This window comes from Microcaecilia unicolor, chromosome 10 (assembly GCF_901765095.1).
Source record: "Microcaecilia unicolor chromosome 10, aMicUni1.1, whole genome shotgun sequence".
NCBI classification, from domain to species: Eukaryota; Metazoa; Chordata; class Amphibia; order Gymnophiona; family Siphonopidae; genus Microcaecilia; species Microcaecilia unicolor.
Window position 1 is genome coordinate 179,659,754 of NC_044040.1, and position 19,265 is coordinate 179,679,018.

General features: G+C 41.4%; 1 protein-coding gene across 1 annotated transcript in view; it reads left to right on the forward strand.

Annotated features, from left to right (window-relative positions):
• TM4SF4 (transmembrane 4 L six family member 4) overlaps positions 1 to 19,265 on the forward strand; it is a 34,428-nt gene that overhangs the window by 14,600 nt on the left and 563 nt on the right. The window contains exons 3-4 of the mRNA XM_030217074.1: positions 702 to 838; positions 14,707 to 14,893. Coding sequence (XP_030072934.1) covers positions 702 to 838; positions 14,707 to 14,893 — 324 coding nt within the window. The remainder of the gene's footprint in view (positions 1 to 701; positions 839 to 14,706; positions 14,894 to 19,265) is intronic.

Genomic DNA, 19,265 nt, shown 5'->3' on the forward strand with positions numbered 1-19,265 from the left:
TAAGATCAAATTAGGCTCCTTTTTAGTATTTGCAGAACATGTGATGGTACAATCTTGTGATGCTGACTTTCCTTTGTTTACCTGCAAGCAACAAAAAGAGTCCAATTCTCCCGTAAAAAACAACAGAAAAAACAAAAGAACGGAAGATATCAAAAAGACCAGACTCAAAGATATGAAAAGCCAAATTTATTGCACAAGACCCTACACGGTCCGTGTTTCGGCCAAAGAGGCCTTCCTCAGGGGTCTATGAATTGACTTATACAAATGTTCATATATTCATCCAAAGGTTGTCTACAGTGTCGGGGTGCCGCATTTCAGCCAGGTCTGACCTCTGTGCTGGACCTCTAAACAGATTTGTCCGAATTTGAATGAACCTTTGGATGAATATATGAACATTTGTATAAGTCAATTCATAGACCCCTGAGGAAGGCCTCTTTGGCCGAAACACGGACCGTGTAGGGTCTTGTGCAATAAATTTGGCTTTTCATATCTTTGAGTCTGGTCTTTTTGATATCTTCCGTTCTTTTGTTTTTTCCTTTGTTTACCTGCAACATGCACTCTGACATCATCCTCTACTGTTCGCGTAACAATGTGCACTTTTCATTTAGGAGATGCACTTCTAGGACTCTAAATTAAAATGAAATAAGTCCTTTCCAGATAGGCAAGCTAATCGCTAATGCCTTTGTCTCTTTTCTCTCCAGATGTTTTCTTCTATAATATTTGCTGCTGTTGGCTTTGTGGGTGCTGGATACTGCTTCATCATATCAGCAGTTGCAATACATAATGGCCCCAAATGTCAACTTGACAGTGGAAACTGGACATATCCATTTTCTAATGGGTAAGATACATTTTTCTCAATCTGGAAGTCAATGATATGATCAAATGTTACACATAGCAAGTTTCTAATGTACATGCAGTAAATCTGAAAGCTCAGAGGTGGAAGGCTACCTGATGTCAGGATGAAGAATGAAACACTTTTGACTTTGGGGACATTTTATCTGTAGGGTAGCTTTTTGGGTAAGTATAAACAAGTTATACTGTGATAGTTGTGCTTATTCATCTTCTAAGGTTAATACCATCAGATGTATGGTACCTTCATTAAGGGGAAAGTATTACTATGTCTTAGAGCCCAGAGCAGCATGCCTGAAAATCCCACTGCTCCCTGTGTGACCTTGAGTAAATCACAGAAATTTAAGCTGACCTCAGTCTGAAGCAGGAAGTAATGTTCTGTTTAAAATGATCTTTACTATTTTGTAATATGGGGATTGGTGCACAGTTGAGAGATGGAAGTTTCTTCTGCAGCACCATTCCCCAACTTTGAAGAACCTCCCAAAACTTCGAGCAGCATTCAGGAAATCTGGTGAGAGAGAACCCTGGTGTGCAAGCTTAAAGTTACAGTTTGAAAGATATCTTGAGAACCAAGACTGTACGAGACCAGAGATCTCACCTGCAGAGAAGGAGTGGGTGATCTACGAGGTCAAAGGCAAAGGAGAGATCCAGGGAGACCAGAATGACAAACTGCTGTTGGTCAAGTGGGGGTCAGGAGAAGAGACTCAGTGATATAACCGTGACAGAAACCAGCTTGAAAGGGATTAAGGGCATGAGTGTTTTCAAGAAAAGAGTCTAACTGGTAGAGGACAAGTTTCTATAGAATCGTTGAAAAGAAAGGGAGGTTGGAAATTGAGCAAAAATTAGAAGGGACCAAGGGGTAGAGATGAGATTTCAGAAATGGATTGATGAGAACATGCTTCCAGGCATGTGGTACAATGCCTTGAGAGAGACTACTATGAAAGAAGGAATAGACAGAACGAGGAAGAGAAGTGTTTGACTAGGTGGGTAGGCAAGGGGTCCAGAGGAGAGGAGGAACGATTGAGTGATTGAAGGGTGCAGCAAAGAGAAGCTTGCACGGGGAGATGAAAAGAGGCCTTTGTAGAGATGAGAGAGATAGGGAGAAGGAAGATATTGGACTGGGGAGGTGAGGAATGATGATGAGTTCGGGGAGCAGGACAGAAGAGATTGACGCAGGGAGAGTGTCTTGAATTGCTAGACATCTGCAAGAAAAGACAGAGATAGGATAGTAGGGTCACAGATAGGAGCAACTATAATGGAGGGGGAGAGATGGTCAAGGATCTTGAAAAGGGTCCAGGAACAATTGGTGGCAGACAAAATAAGTCTGCCAAAACAGTTGCATTTAGCTAGATGGAGCAGTTCGAAACTCATGATTACAAGCCTAGAAGAGTTGAGGAGAGATGGGAGAGCACTCTTTCGGCGCATGCCTGTGGCACAAGCGCCTAGGTGGTAGAATGGTGAAGTACATTTCTGGAGATGACATCACTTTGTGCTGGATCAGGAGCCATAAACAGAAGCAAGTAGCAGCAAGAATACTAGGAAAGTGCTTACAAAGAGGACAAAGAGAGATAGAAATGAGCACAGTAGTAAATCCATCATCGGAGAGCAGTTACAATCAAGCAAGCGCATAGGTGGTAGAGTGGTGAAGACAGATGATGTCACCTTGTGTGAAATAAACAGAAACAGAAACATAAGTGCTTTTGCCTAAGCCCATATGCACAGGTAGTATTCTATAAAGAAAAGTAGACGCCTTGGTGCCCAAAAATTATACAATTACCCCTTTAGAGCGTAAGCCCTCTGGAGACAAAGAAATGCCTACTGTACCTGAATGTAACTCATCTTGATCTACAACTGAAAAAAGGTGGGAGCTACATCCAAAATCCCAGATAGCAGGAATGTATGTGGTACTTGCAATTTACTATACTACCACTAGATGTCACTATACTTTTCCAATCAACCACTCTCTGGCGTGATATCACATAAGTACATAAGTACATAAGTAGTGCCATACTGGGAAAGACCAAAGGTCCATCTAGCCCAGCATCCTGTCACCGACAGTGGCCAATCCAGGTCAAGGGCACCTGGCACGCTCCCCAAACGTAAAAACATTCCAGACAAGTTATACCTAAAAATGCGGAATTTTTCCAAGTCCATTTAATAGCGGTCTATGGACTTGTCCTTTAGGAATCTATCTAACCTGAGGAAAAGACTAGACGAAGTTCGTATTTAATATATAAAAAGTTTATTTACAATTGTACTGCATACCTTTTATGAGGTATGCAGGAAGCATGTTCAGACAAAGCAGTCAGAGAATGCTTAAAGGCACAGATCTCTCATTGGTCTTATATAGCTTTCTTTGGCATCTGACTATACAACATCCCTGTGCAAGTCTCTGAATACCACAAACTGTTAATCATGTGCAGAACATCTGCTTTCTATTACCCCCCTACCTTCTATCCCACAGACTTTCTGGAGCCTGCCTCTGGCTAATGTGGGCCCCATCATGTCCCAGGAGATTTTAGTGTTGAAACAGCTAGCTCTGCATGTTTTTTTGAAGCATTCCACTCCAATTTTTTTATGCTTTTATTCAACATTTTTATGCTTTTATTCAACATCCTCCCTTTGAGGACTGATATTCCAGGCCTCAACACATCTGTTTCAGCTCCAGTCTGTTTTCTTACCTCCTTTCTAAATCTCCTCCCCCCTTGTTTGTGGCATTCAGTTTCTGCACGCTTTTTCAATATTTTTGGCTGACATATTAAAGTTCTATTTATTCTGAATTTCAGTTATCATTGTTAATTTTAAAAACATCCTGGCACATCTTTGCAAACATGCTAATACACATGTTACACTGCATTAAACAGATTCAATTGTACTAGGGTACAAAATTTATATCTCTTGAGGTATATAATTTATAGGACAGTGAGCTTCATCAAAGGGAAGTACACTGTCATTCATTCTTACTTTTCATTAGCTGATGTGGCATTAAAAATTACACAAATTAAAAGCATAACATTCATTGAATCAGTTGTTACAACATTCTGCGTGTAAGTGCACTTATCGGGGGAATGTGTTCAGTTGTCATACTATTAATCAGACACCAACATGATGTCTGTGGGTACTTGTCCATAAGCAAGGCTTGCTTATAAATAGTCTCATTTGTCCAATGAAGGTTTTCATCATCTCTTACACAGGTATTATTGGGATAACAGACATGATTTTATCATTGTAGTCCCATATATCATAGTTGGCAAGGACAAGGATGATGTCAGTCAGTGGGCACATATGATACAATCAGTCAAATTCAACATCTTGGCCACTGTAACAAGTCTATTATCATATGTGTTCATTGTCCATTAACAAACAACAACAGTCCAATACCATCATGTTTAGGGACATGATGTTTGTTTATTCTTTGTCCATTTCAATGTTATTAATTCGTCGAATATCTGCTAAATGTATCCAAGAAGTATGACCTTCCAGACAGGCAGCGGTCTGAGTAAGGGCCGTGATAGCAAAAGGCCCTACATACACAGGATCTTTCCATGTTTTATGTGTAAAGTTCTTTCGCAGTACTAGATCACCTACTTTAAAAGCACAAACATCATTAGTAGTTCCTGCCTGTGATGCTACATTTGTTCGGATCATATCACTTGTCAGGTTTAACATAGGTTGTAGCTTTTGCCAGTACTGAGCTGTGCTATCAGTACTTGCTGTCTGCATCGGGAAGAAATGACGTCCTGTCTGAATTTGGAATGGGGTCAATTTAGTACGCCCATTAGGTTGGGCCCTTATAACCATCAAAGCTAATGGTAACAAATCAAGCCAGGTATATGGTTTACCTGCTGTTTCCTTGTTTAAAGCCTTCAGTAATACTCTCAATTTAGTTTTTAAAATACCATTGTAGCGTTCCACCAAACCATTGGAGGTGGGGCGATACACTGATACTTTTCTGTGTGTTAAACCCATAATCGTTGCCATTTCTTTCAAAACACTGTTATTAAAATGTGTCCCGTTATCAGAAATTATTCTAGATGGACACCCATGTCTTGGCATAATATGAGTTACCAGGCATTGTACCACTTCATGTGCTGTCTCCCTTTTACATGGAAATGCTTCTACCCACCTTGAAAAAGCATCCACCCAAACTAACAAATACCTTTTTCCCTGCACTGGAACAATCATATCAGTGAAATCGATATACCATTCTTTTGCTGGGCCTTCTGGTATTGGAAGTGTCCCAGGCGATATTTTAGGACCTCGTTTAGGTATGTTAATATTACATACCATGCAATTCTGCACAACCTGTTGAATCAAGTTATCAATTTTTAAGGTCCAAAACCTTTGTTCAAACTGTTGTCTCATTGTTTCCTTATTCCAATGCATGGTTGCATGCCAACCAGCCAATACCTTAATCGCCTGGCTCATTGGCATACAAGGTAATCCTTCTTCTGCATTAAACCATTCACTTCCCAATTTCATACATCCTCTCTTCAACCATTTTTCACTTTCCTGTCCCTCTGGCTGCCACATTTCAATCTTATCTACATTCGTAAGTGGCCCTTCCTGTGTCTGTCTAGTATTATACAAAATCTTTTCACTTTGCTTAACCACCTCCGTTGCTGCTGCATCAGCCATTGCATTACCTAGTGCCTCAAAGGTTGGCTTTTCAGTGTGGGCCGGGGTCCACACAACTGCAGTTTTTCTACCTTCACGTTCCCTTCTTGCCAAAATTTCAAACAGCAATTTCCAATATGTGTAATGTTGTAAATTTTTACCTGCACTGGTTATCATCCCCCTACGCTGCCATTTTAATATATGATACTGTAGTGAACTTGCAACGTAACCACTATCAGTATATATAGTGACATTTTGAGTCATATCAGTGTGTTGTAAGGCCGTAATAACGGCTAAAAGTTCAGCATGCTGTGCAGTATGGTCAGGAGGGGTTTTATATTGTACTTGCATTATCTTTCTTAGATTCTCATCCACCTGCACGCAGGCAAAGCCTGCAACAGTCCTTTCACAAGCTCCATCTGTAAACCATATTAATCCATCTGATAAGGGTTCAAAAGTAAGACAGTGAAATGTAGGGATTTCTATAGTATCAATCTCAATCTCTTGATCAACAGGAAAAAGCAGATCTATCTTATTTCTCTGTTCTTTAGTTAATGTTATATTACTGCTAACGGTCCTGGAGATAACAAATCCCTCACAATCTTAGCCAATATTATCTTATCCTGCTCTTCCAATACAATGAGTGTATTCTTTGGTGTAGCTGCGGGCAGTTTCAAATGTTTATACAGTCTCATTACTTTTTGTGTATAGTTTGGTATCCATTGTCTGCAGTAATTTAACATTCCCAAAACAGCACGTAACTGGGTAACTGTTTGCGGTACCGGAGTTTCATTTAAAATAGATATAACTTCTGGTATAATTACCTTATGTTCTGCTGAAACATTTTGTCCTAAAAAGGTGACAGTAGACTGAGCTATAACACATTTTTCCCTGTTACATTTATATCCTAACTCTCCTAATAACACAAATAATTTTGTAGTCCAATCTAGGCATTCTGCTTCAGTCTCAGCAGACAGTAGAATATCATCTACATAGACAAACAATGACACCGTGTCAGGCAATTGACTCCTGAAATCCTTTAAATCCATCATCAGTTGTTTTGAGAATACCGATGGACTATCAGTAAAGCCTTGAGGCATCCTAGTCCACCTGTATGCCTCATTCTGTACTATAAATGACGTCAAATCCCTAGACTCTGGATGAAGAGGTATTGAAAAGAATGCATTAGACAAGTCAATAACAGTTTTATATGCATATATATTCTGAGTGTGCAAAAGTGTAGCAGGATTTGCACAAATCGGAAATTGATTTTTTGTAACCTCATTTAGCTCTCTTAAATCATGTACTATCCTTACATTGTTTTCCCCTTTTGGGACAGGAAACAATGGGGTATTGTACGGGGATACTGAAGGTTCAATAATACCACATTTCAATAATTTATCAATGTGCTCCAGGGTTTTGGATACTAATTTAGGTCGTATGGGGTAAGGGTCTTGCTTCGGCCCCTTTGCCCCTTCTATTAATTCTATCTTATGGGGTTTTGCATTTATGGCTAGTCCATATGGTGAATCACTTGTACTCCAAATATGTTGCGGTAATTCTTCCATAACCCTTACTTTATTTTCATTATTCAACTGTTGAACCATGGTGAGCAAACTTGGTATTTCTTTATTTCCAAAATCTAAACACAATCCTAATTGAGACAATAAGTCTCTACCACACAAATTTACTGGGCAATCAGGTGCCACTAAAAAGGGTACCACAGCCTCCCTTGAACCGTGCGGTTGGCATTCCAAGCGCACCAGAGTGGGTTCTGTTAGCCTTTTTCTTTGTTCTATCCCCGTAAATCCCACTGTTGTTCTATACTGATTTGAAAGCTTAACTCCCAGTGGTTTTGCACACAACACAGAGGTACTCGCCCCTGTATCTATCAAAAATCTCACAGGAGTTCCATATTTGCCAATTGTCAATGTAATAAAGGGTTCCCTTGTGTCTAACCTGAAAATCATTCCCTCCTCCTGACACTGGTCTGCTTCCAGTCAATAGCATTGGTCTGGAGTATTCTGCCAAGTTGGAAAAGCATTTACAGTACCCTGTCTCTGTACTGCAGCCCCTGGTCCCTGTGATTGCGTCGCTGGCTGCTGTATTGCAGTCTGCGGGGCACTCACAGGCATCCCTATTACTTGTGGCATCAATCCTTGCTGCGTCTGCATTTGTACTTGGGGCATTCCTGCATTCTGATAACATTCTGAGGCATAGTGACCAAATTGCTGACAAATCATATTGTTCAGATGTTATTAAAGATTTTAAATCATCTCTTTCACCTAGCCCTACACACAGAATTTCTAGGACTGTGACTAATTCAAACCAGATGATCTCTTAACACTGCAGGAATCTCACTTAAAAAAGGATCAAACAAAGTTAAATTGCAAAGACATTCCACATAGAGAACTAGAAACAAAATAACACATATTTTAAAATAAACAGAGATCACCTTATAAGACAAAATCAAACTTATTTAAATCTAATCTAAAACAATCTTTTAAAAGGAACAAAAAAAATTTCAGTTCTTCCTGACCTGTCTAACCTAGCTTAGCAACAGCCAGACACCGAGAAATCAAAAACAGATGACATTCCTCAACCTTCAGGCTGAACAAAAGGTTGCTTTTCCCGCTCTTGCTGTATTTTTTCAAACGATCCATACTGAGACCAGCTCAAAAAAGAATCTTTGCATCATACCATTTCTCATGTATTTTTTCAATCTGTTTTTTTTCTAATGGGAATAATTCTATGACATGCTGCAAAGGGGAGCATTTTTTTGAACTATCTAAATCTAAATACATAGCATATACAGGAGGCTGTTCTTTCTTATCTGCCCCTTTCCCTTTCATTTTATTCTGACTATTACAATTTCTCCTATAGAGCCACAATCTACAAAAATATACTAATGCACTTAAACAAAGAAAATATACAAAACAGAAAACTACAAAGCTAAACAAATATACCTAAGTCCACAATGTAAGCTTACTCAAGCGTCTTCTTATTTCTCTTTAGCAAGCCCAGGAGTCGTAGCCTATATGTCCAGTTCAGCAGTTTGATCAATCCCACATCAGTGGAGCACAGAAATTAGGCTTAAACAACGCTTGCTCTCTCAAAATCCTGTAAAAAACTTCATTAACAACACACACTTAATTTGTTCTTCGTCTCGCCTTCTCTTTTCCGTTTGCGGCCTACTCCTGGCTGGCTCGCCACTTTGAAGAAAAGACTAGACGAAGTTCGTATTAATATATAAAAGTTTATTTACAATTGTACTGCATACCTTTTATGAGGTATGCAGGAAGCATGTTCAGACAAAGCAGTCAGAGAATGCTTAAAGGCACAGATCTCTCATTGGTCTTATATAGCTTTCTTTGGCATCTGACTATACAACATCCCTGTGCAAGTCTCTGAATACCACAAACTGTTAATCATGTGCAGAACATCTGCTTTCTATTACCCCCCTACCTTCTATCCCACAGACTTTCTGGAGCCTGCCTCTGGCTAATGTGGGCCCCATCATGTCCCAGGAGATTTTAGTGTTGAAACAGCTAGCTCTGCATGTTTTTTTTGAAGCATTCCACTCCAATTTTTTTATGCTTTTATTCAACATTTTTATGCTTTTATTCAACAAACCCCTTTTTAAACTCCGTCAAGCTAACCGCCCGTACCACGTTCTCCGGCAACGAATTCCAGAGTCTAATTACACGTTGGGTGAAGAAAAATTTTCTCCGATTCGTTTTAAATTTACCACACTGTAGCTTCAACTCATGCCCTCTAGTCCTATTATTTTTGGATAGCGTGAACAGTCGCTTCACATCCACCCGATCCATTCCACTCATTATTTTATACACTTCTATCATATCTCCCCTCAGCCGTCTCTTCTCCAAGCTGAAAAGCCCTAGCCTTCTCAGCCTCTCTTCATAGGAAAGTCGTCCCATCCCCACTATCATTTTCGTCGCCCTTCGCTGTACCTTTTCCAATTCTACTATATCTTTTTTGAGATACGGAGACCAGTACTGAACACAATACTCCAGGTGCGGTCGCACCATGGAGCGATACAACGGCATTATAACATCCGCACACCTGGACTCCATACCCTTCCTAATAACACCCAACATTCTATTTGCTTTCCTAGCCGCAGCAGCACACTGAGCAGAAGGTTTCAGCGTATCATCGACGACGACACCCAGATCCCCTTTCTTGATCCGTAACTCCTAACGCGGAACCTTGCAAGACGTAGCTATAATTTGGGTTCCTCTTACCCACATGCATCACTTTGCACTTGTCAACATTGAACTTCATCTGCCACTTGCACGCCCATTCTCCCAGTCTCGCAAGGTCCTCCTGTAATCGTTCACATTCCTCCTGCGACTTGACGACCCTGAATAATTTTGTGTCATCGGCGAATTTAATTACCTGACTAGTTATTCCCATCTCTAGGTCATTTATAAATACATTAAAAAGCAACGGACCCAGCACAGACCCCTGCGGGACCCCACTAACTACCCTCCTCCACTGAGAATACTGGCCACGCAATCCTACTCTCTGCTTCCTATCTTTCAACCAGTTCTTAATCCATAATAATACCCTACCTCCGATTCCATGACTCTGCAATTTCTTCAGGAGTCTTTCGTGCGGCACTTTGTCAAACGCCTTCTGAAAATCCAGATACACCTTCTACTGATTCCTTCATATGCATATCTAATAGACACTCAATTTAGACACTAATTTTCCATGCATGCTACTCAACCATAGCTACAACAGATGCGCTCCTACAGCTGGAAAACAAAACATTACTTATAAATGAAGTTGTCTTGTTTATTTATTTGTTTATTTCATATTAGTTTTAGCTCCCCATGGGCAGAGATTATCATTGATCATGCCATCCTGGGGATCTGCAATTGTTTCAACATACTTTAGTAAACCTTTCATTCAAAGAGAGATACCAGGTATCTCTAGTGAGAGAAACACCCAATTGCTTCATTAGATTGCTTGTTATTTTCCTTTAAATATTCTTCCTCACGGGCTTTCAGGTACTGTGGTCTAAAATAAAGACAACACTTAAATGCACAGTCTAATTTTGTCACCAGACAAGAGAAAGTAATTGCCTGGGTGGGAAGGAAAAAGGAATACGGAAGGTTTGGAGAAAGAAGGTGGGCAGAGGGCTTTGAAAGGACAATGAGTAGGGAGATTAAAGAGGTACAATACGGGGAGTTTAAGCAAAGTGCTTCTTTTCATTGCTGTGTGAAGGAAGTATATTTTCAAAAGCAGAAATGTTTCAAGAAATTTACGAATGCTGATTTGAATATTGCAGGGGCATTTAAGCCAAGCTGGTGACAATGAAGAGTGATATTGAAGATGTTTCATATTAAAATTCAAAATTATTTGGAGGTTTTTGGTCTTAGTTATAAGGGAGGAGATTCTATATATGGCGCCTAAAAAAATCAGTGCTGAAATCAGTGCCAACTAAGCATATTCTGTAATCGGGTTAGATTTATATGCCAGTTATAAATACACTTAGTTTATATTTCAGCGCCTAAATCTATCTGTATCCATTTACACCAACGAGAACTCGGTGTAAATCCCTGTGTTTAGATTTAGGCACACTAAGCCATATTTTTTTTTATTTGTAGCATTTGTATCCCACATTTTCCCACCAATTTGCAGGCTCAATGTGGCTTACATTTGCCGTAATGGCGGTTGCCATTTCCGGGTAACAGAATGACAAATGGTATTGCGTTAAGGTGCATATATACATGATAACATACATGGAACATAACATATATGGAACAGATCATGGTATATATATATATATATACCATCTGCATACATACATGGTAAAGAAGAATAAATTATGGTATTGCATGAAGGTTCCTGAGTAATAAATTGGATTGTAACATACATTAGGTCATTGACTATAGAGAGACCCTATTCAACATAAGGTTTAAAGTGATATTGCTTGATCATTAATATCAAAGAGGTTAATCAGTCATGTGATAAGAGTTCGGTTTTGTATAGATCATGTACAGTGTTATTATTTAGTATTTAAGATGGATGTTTATGGTATGCCTTCTTGAAAAGATCTGTTTTCAGTAGCCTTCGGAAGATGGTTATGTCTTGCGTTGTTTTTATGGCCTTCAGTAGTGCGTTCCATAGCTGCGTGCTGATGTATGAGAAACTAGTCGCGTATGTGGATTTATATTTTAGCCCTTTACAGTTAGGATAATGGAGATTGAGGGATGTGTGTGATGATCTTTTTGCATTCCTAGTAGGTAAGTCTATAAGGTCTGACATATAGGTTGGGGCATCCCCGTGAACGATTTTGTGGACCAGGGTGCAAACTTTGAGCGCAATTCGTTCTCTTAGTGGGAGCCAGTGTAGTTTTTCTCTTACGGGTTTGGCGCTGTCTTATTTTGCTTTCCCAAATATGAGTCTATAACTAGGTGCATAAATTTTAGAACACCCATGAAATGCCCATTTCCCCACCCATAACCGCACCCCTTTTTGCCTGCGCTTGTTAGAAGTTTGACGTACTTCGTTACAGAATACACTTGGCGAGTTGTGCACCTTAATTTATAATCAGTGCCAAGTAGTGCTCATTATTGCTTATTAAGTGCTGTTATCAGTGCTCATTAGCTTGTTAAGCTTGTTAAATTACACGCATTGTTATAGAATCTGCACCAATTTCAGCACTGATCTTTAGGCTCTCTATATAGAATCCGGGGAAAGGTGCTGCAGTTGTGAAAATGACACAAAGTGGGTTAAATTAATTTTACCCTTCTTCCATGGCAATTACCTTTGACTGCTGAGGCTTTTTTTAACCTCCTTTTTAAGACACTAAAAATTGAAAATTAAGAAATTAAAAGATTAAAATATTTCACAATATCACCATATAATTGTGTGGGTTTTCCACATCCTATGATTTTTTTAGCTGTTCAATTCTTGTCGCCATTTCTCAAAAAAGATGTGGAGGGGCATAATCAACAGGGACGCCCAAGTTTTGCTGAGGACGTCCTCGCAAAATGTCCCGATGGAGGGGCGTGAAAACCCATATTATTGAAACAAGATGGACGTCCATCTTTCGTTTCAATAATACGGTCAGGGATGCCCAAATCCTGAAATATAGGTCGTCCTTAGAGATGGTCGTCCCTAGACTTGCTCGTTTCTGATTTTCGGCGATAATGGAAACCAAGGACACCCATCTCAGAAACGACCAAATGCAAGCCCTTTGGTCATGGGAGGAGCCAGCATTCATAGTGCACTGGTCCCCCTGACATGCAAGGACACCAACCGGGCACCCTAGGGGGCACTGCAGTGGACTTCAAAAAGTGCTCCCAGGTACATAGCTCCCTCACCTTGTGTGCTGAGCCCCCAAAATTCCCCCCCAAAACCCACTACCCACAACTGTGCACCACTACCATAGCCCTTACGGGTGAAGGGGGCACCTAGATGTGGGTACAGTGGGTTTTGGAGGGCTCACATTTACCACCACAAGTGTAACAGGTAGGGGGGGATGGGCCTGGGTCCGCGTGCCTGAAGTGCACTGCACACACTAAAACTGCTCGAGGGACCTGCATACTGCTGTGATGGACCTGAGTATGACATTTGAGTCTGGCAAAAATATTTTTAAAGATATTTTTTGAGGGTGGGAGGGGGTTAGTGACCACTGGGGGAGTAAGGGGAGGTCATCCCCGATTCTCTTCAGTGGTCATCTTATCAGTTCGGGCACCTTTTTGTGCCTTGGTTGTAAAAAAAACAGGACCAGGTAAAGTCGTCCAAGTGCTCATCAGGGATGCCCTTTTTTTTTCCATTATGGGTCGAGGACGTCCATGTGTTAGGCACGCCTAAGTCCCACCTTCGCTACGCCTCTGACACGCCCCTGTGAAATTTGGTCATCCCTGCGACGGAAAGCAGTTGGGGATGCCCAAAATCAGCTTTCAATTATACCGATTTGGGCGACCCTGTAAGAAGGACGCCCATCTTCCAATTTGTGTCGAAAGATGAGTGTCCTTCTCTTTCGAAAATGAGCCTATAGTGGAATTAGAAAAGGTTCAAAGAAGAGCAACCTAAAAGATAGAGGGGATGGAACTCCTCCCATATGAGGAAAGGCTAAAGAGGTTAGGTCTCTTCAGCTTGGAAAAGAGATGGCTGAGGGGAGATTTGATTGAGGTCTACAAAATCCTAAGTGGAGTACAATGGGTAAAAGTGAATAGATTTTTTACTCTTTCAAAAAGTATAAAGACCAGGGGACACTTGATTAAATTACATAGAAATACTAACAAATAGGAGAAAGTATTTTTTCACTCAATGGATAGTTAAGCTCTTGAACTCATTGTCAGAGGAAGTGGTAACAACAACAGTTAGTGTATCTGGATTTTAAAAGGTTTGGAGGAAAATTCCATAGTCTGTTATTGAGATGGACATGGGGGAAGACACTGCTTGCCCTGAGATTGGTAGCATGGAATGTTGCTACTAAATGAGTTTCTGCCATGTACTTTTGACCTGGATTGGCCACTGTTGGAAGCAGGAGAGTGGGCTAAATGGACCATTGGTCTAACATTTGGCTATTCTTATGCTCTTAAGTAGATGCATAGGGCAGAATATGGCTTAGAAGAAGAGCCAAGCTTTTGTCTGCTTCCTGAAGTAGAGATAGTCTTACAATAAGCAAATCCTTTTTGGGAGTGCATTCAAGAGTGTAGGTATTACTCTGGAGAAGACCCATTAGCAGATTTCATATCACATGATTTCATTTGGAGACAGTGTGGTTTGGGATATGCCCTATTAGGACCTTAGCGACCTTGGAGATGCATGAAGGGAGATCCTGCTCTTTCTTCTAGCTCATTTCCTTTAAGAGTATTGAAGATCAGACATTATAGGATTTGGGGGCCATGGATATTTTAAACAATAGAAATATCTTGTACAGTGCTGTGTGTTTTATACATATTTATATTCATATTTACCCTGTCACACACACACAAAAAAAAATCATGAAGTTGTTGTCGACAATGCCATTCTAAATTGCCCCATGGTGTTTGATAACAGAAAAGAACTTTGGTTATTTTAATTCATTTCCTTATTTGCAGTTTGAATACTCTTTTTGATAGCCACTAGTCTGTGACAGAAATGACTGTTAGATATATGACTTTGATAATCACAATTTATTGTATGGCAAATGCAAACAACAGCTGTTAATGAGGAACATTATTTGATATGCTTTTTCTTTTCCTTGTTGTCACACAGGGATTATCTTGGAAATAGCACCCTTCATGACCTCTGTATAAAGCCCAAGGATGTCATTCCCTGGAACCTGACTCTCTTTTCTCTACTCCTGGTGATGAGTGGAATTCAAGCCGTGCTTTGTGCTGTTCAGGCCATCAACGGGCTAATGGGAACCCTCTGTGGGAGATGCGGGAATGGGTGTTGTGGGGTAAGTTAAAATTTCCTATTGCTGGATGGATGAAATGCCCCTAAATGTTATTTATTGCCATTGTTCCAATTAACTTTTTATTATTTAACAGGGGCAGACTGACCATACGGGCAACCGGGCAATGCCCGAGGGTCCAGGGCTGTGGGAGGCCCAGTGCTTCCCTCCCATGTGCCTGATGTGCAACGTCTTTCTTTCTCCTCCAGATCTAGGACCAGGACACCCCAGTTTCCTCCCCCTCCTGTGCTTTCATCCCAGGCTGAGCCTCCACCAGCAGCTAAATCGGCCATCTGCTCCTTATGCCGGAACTTCAATCTGCCGTGACCCACCCCCTGGACCACTTCTGACATCACTTCCTTCTTCCACAAGCGCAGGCTGCAGCAGAGGGAAGTTCCAGTGTCAGGAGCAGATGGCCGATTTAGTTGCAGGACTAAAGAAAAAGGTCATTGGCAGGGGGAGAGGGAGGCAGCAGGTCTGGGAGGGGGCAGCAACAGGACCAGGAGGGGGGCAGCAGCATGGGGGTAGCAGCAGGACCAGGAGGACCCAATGGTCCTCATTGCCCGGGGTCCCAGACCACTCTCAGTCCGCCCCTGGTATTTAAAATCCCATTGCATTTTTAGAACCGCTTAGAATTGCCCTGCTAGGTATGAGCATGCCCGTGAATCAGGCACAGATCTGCACAATCCTACAGGTCCCAAATCATGAAGGTGGGTAATTTTATAACAGGTTGCCTAGGTTAAGAAGGTAAGAAGGCATCTATTTCTGGCCTCTTTCATAAGACACAGGAAGTAAACCAGCAGGAATTGTGGCTAGACTGAAGAGACACAAACATCTGTCTTTCATTTGTGTTGGATAAATCATACAGAGAGAAAGACCTTGACAAGTAAGTATTAAAATTCTACATATTGGCTGAATTTTGACCAGTGCTAATCCTTCCGTAAGGACCATTCAGCCTATTAAATTTGCATTTTGCTTGATACTTGTGAAAGAGAGAGGAGATGATTACTTCTATAGGGTATAGGCTGCAGCCCAGAAGCCTAGTCAGAAAACAATGCTTGGGTGGGCCAATGGATAGGTTTGGTAAGCATGCATTTACTCTCCCCATCACTCCTGCTTTCTGCCCCCCCTGCTCCTTTGCCCCCTCCCAACTTAAAAACTATCTTGGCTGGCAGAGATCCTCAAGTCCCAACAGCTGAAGACTCAACAGCCCACCACCCCCCTTTCAGAAAATCACAGTAGTCAGCAGCAGCCTGCCGAGCCACTGACACCAGCACCCTATGCATGCTCAGTTCTCATGCATGGCTGTGGTGCTGATATTGGACTTGTATCACTGCCACTGTCTGCCATTGGTGGGCTACTGATTCTTCAGCTGGCAGGGTTTGCGGATCCCTACCAGCTACATGAATGGTGCACCACTGCTGGGTGGGCCTGAGGCAAAAGTGGGGTCCAGGCCCACCCATGGTTACACCCCTGCCAAAGCCTTGGAGAAGATTTCCCAGGACAGCCCTGTCCATTGTATACTGAACAAGTTGTGAGGGTTTGGGTTCATGATGTGACTGGCCCATGCTTGCTTAGAGAACCTGTCCTGAATCCCGTAGTCAAAGTGGTTCATTATTCTGAGAAATATGTAAATATATTGCTTTTTCGTTTAACATAATTGCAAAAATAACTTATGCCCTGGTAGAAAGGAACTCTTTTAGGGATGGAAGTATAATTATACTTCTGTAGGCCCTTCCTAACAGAAACCACCATATTATAGCTTTTTAAAATCATTAACAATGTGTACAAAGTGATAGCAGGGAGAGAGAGAAGAAAGGAGGGGTATAAAACCCCCCTCCCCCCCCCCCCAGCAGACAAGCTTACCAGCCAAGGTCACATCTGCAAGATAACTATGAACAAAGAAACTACAGAGAGGAAGGAAAGGAGGGGGGAAGGGGGAGAAGTTTAGAGCTGTTGTTACACAGAACTCTAGCAGACAGACAACCAAGGGCCAATGTGTAAATTATTTTAATGGGCACGTGCTAATGGCAACATTAGCTCATGGCCATTAATGCAAAAAGTACAAATGGCAGTAAAAATGGCCATAGGAATATCTGCATAAGAGCACGCTAAGGCCACTTTTCGATGTAGCTTACTAAAAGGACCCCTTAGAATCTGCCACCCCTGAAAGTTTCAGTCATGGACAGCTCTCCTGAGCCCCGGTACCTTAATTAGGATTGTGGCATAAGGTACAGGTGACCACATCAGTGGCGTAGCCAAGGGTGGGCCCGGGTAGGCCCAGGCCCACCCACTTTGAGCTCAGGCCCACCCAGTAGCAGCACACCTATGATGTGGCTGGCAGGGATCCTCAAGCCCCACCAGCCGAAAACTCCCAACAACTGTCCCTCCTGCATACCTTGTAAATAGAAGAACTTGGCCTGCAGCGAGCAGCGACTGACACATACTGTTCACACCAGCCCCACAGCCTTCCCTTTGATGTATTTCTGCATACTAGAAACAGGAAGTTGCATCAGAGAGAAGGCTGTGGAGCCAACATGAGCAGTGCATATTAGTTGCTGTTTGCTGCCGGTGAAAATCTGCTATTTAAAAGGTACGCAGGGAAGGGGGGATGTTTGAGAGACCATATCGCATGCAGGCGAGAAAGGGAAAGACCAAATCACTCACAGGAAAGGGTGGAGTTCTGCCCACCTATCTTGGACCCAGGCCCACCCAAGGTTCGGTGTCTGGCTACGACCCTGGACCACATAATGTCAACATGCACAGTTCAGTCTATAGCAAGGAACGTTTCCATCCTATTATGAGTGGGATAGACAAAAGGATCAGGAGCCACTTATTTCTCTGTGTTCCTAGGTCACTCTCTCTCTCTCACTTTCTACTATGTGCCTTAAATCAGTGTTTCCCAAGTCGATCCTGGAGTACTCCTTGCCAGTCAGGTTTGTAGAATATCCACAATGAATATGCATAAAATTGATTTGCATACACTGCCTCTATTATATGCAGATCTCTTACATGCAAATTCATTGCAGATATCCTGAAAACCTGACTGGCAAAGGGGTACTCAAGACTGACTTGGAAAACACTATCCTAAATAAACCATTGTTGGCTAGTTTGAAAAATAATTCAGCTAAACTATCATAGTTATGGTTTATTAGTTTTTAATATACCACCTTTCAAAGCAAGCATCAAGCATCGAGGTGGTTTACAATACTTCCATAAAAGGTAGAAAATTACTCCATTGTATAGATAGGCTAGCACAGTGTTTCCCAAGTCCGGTCCTGGAGTATCCCTTGTCAGTCCGGTTTTCAGTATATCCACAATAAATATGCATGAAAGAGATTTGCGTATAATGGAAGCAGCGTATGCAAATCAAGTTCATGCATATTCGACAAGATGGTGGCCTGAAGAGAGTACTGTGAAGTTGCTCCTGGACTCACGCTGACTAACTTAATTTAGAACATTTCCGCTTAATCTATGCCTAATCAGAGAGGCAGACAACGTCCAAGCCCCACAGTACCTGTCTTGCCAACAGTAGGGCCCATGGACCACTTCGCTATTCCAGGAACTCCAGGACACTGTGAATCTTCACTGCGTGTGGGAGCGGCGGGAGGTGGTTGACCTGATGGTTCATCTACAAAATAATCTGTTTTAGATATATTTCTGTGATTATCCTCTCAGGGCTCTAATTGTGAATTATGATTGATATTATTCTTTTTTCCCCAGAGTATTGTGCCTTGTCCCCGGTTTGGAATTGTGGACTAAAATATATATATTTTTTCCTTGTTATAATTGATAATTGTTATAATTGATACATGTAAAAGTATTGTGATAATATTCCTCCTTTTTCTGCACAAGAGTTATTCTTGGAATTGTAGCATTAAACTTGAAAATAAAATTAAAAAAAAAAAAGTGCATGCATATTCATTGTGGATATCCTGAAAACCTGACTGGCAAGAGATTCTCCAGGACTGGACTTGGGAAACACTGGGCTAGCACACAGAATACATTAGAACAGTGCTTTTCAACTCAGTCCTCAGGGCACACCCAGCTAGTCGGGTTTTCAGGATATCCTCATGCATATGCATGAGAGAAATTTGCAACCCAATGAGGTAGCACAGGCATCTCTATTTCATGCATAGGAATTCTGCACGTCCTGAAAACCCAGCTGGCTCGGTATGCCCTGAGGACTGGGTTGAGAAGCACTGCATTAGAGGACAAAAACTCAAGAATATTGAAGGAACTACAAGTAACAAAGCTCATAGTCTAGTTAAAACTCATAAAATCAAACATAAATAAAAATCAAACATAAAACATAAATAAAACAAACAAACATAAAACCCTTCACCGGAATAATTAAGGAGACAACAAAGTGGGTAAA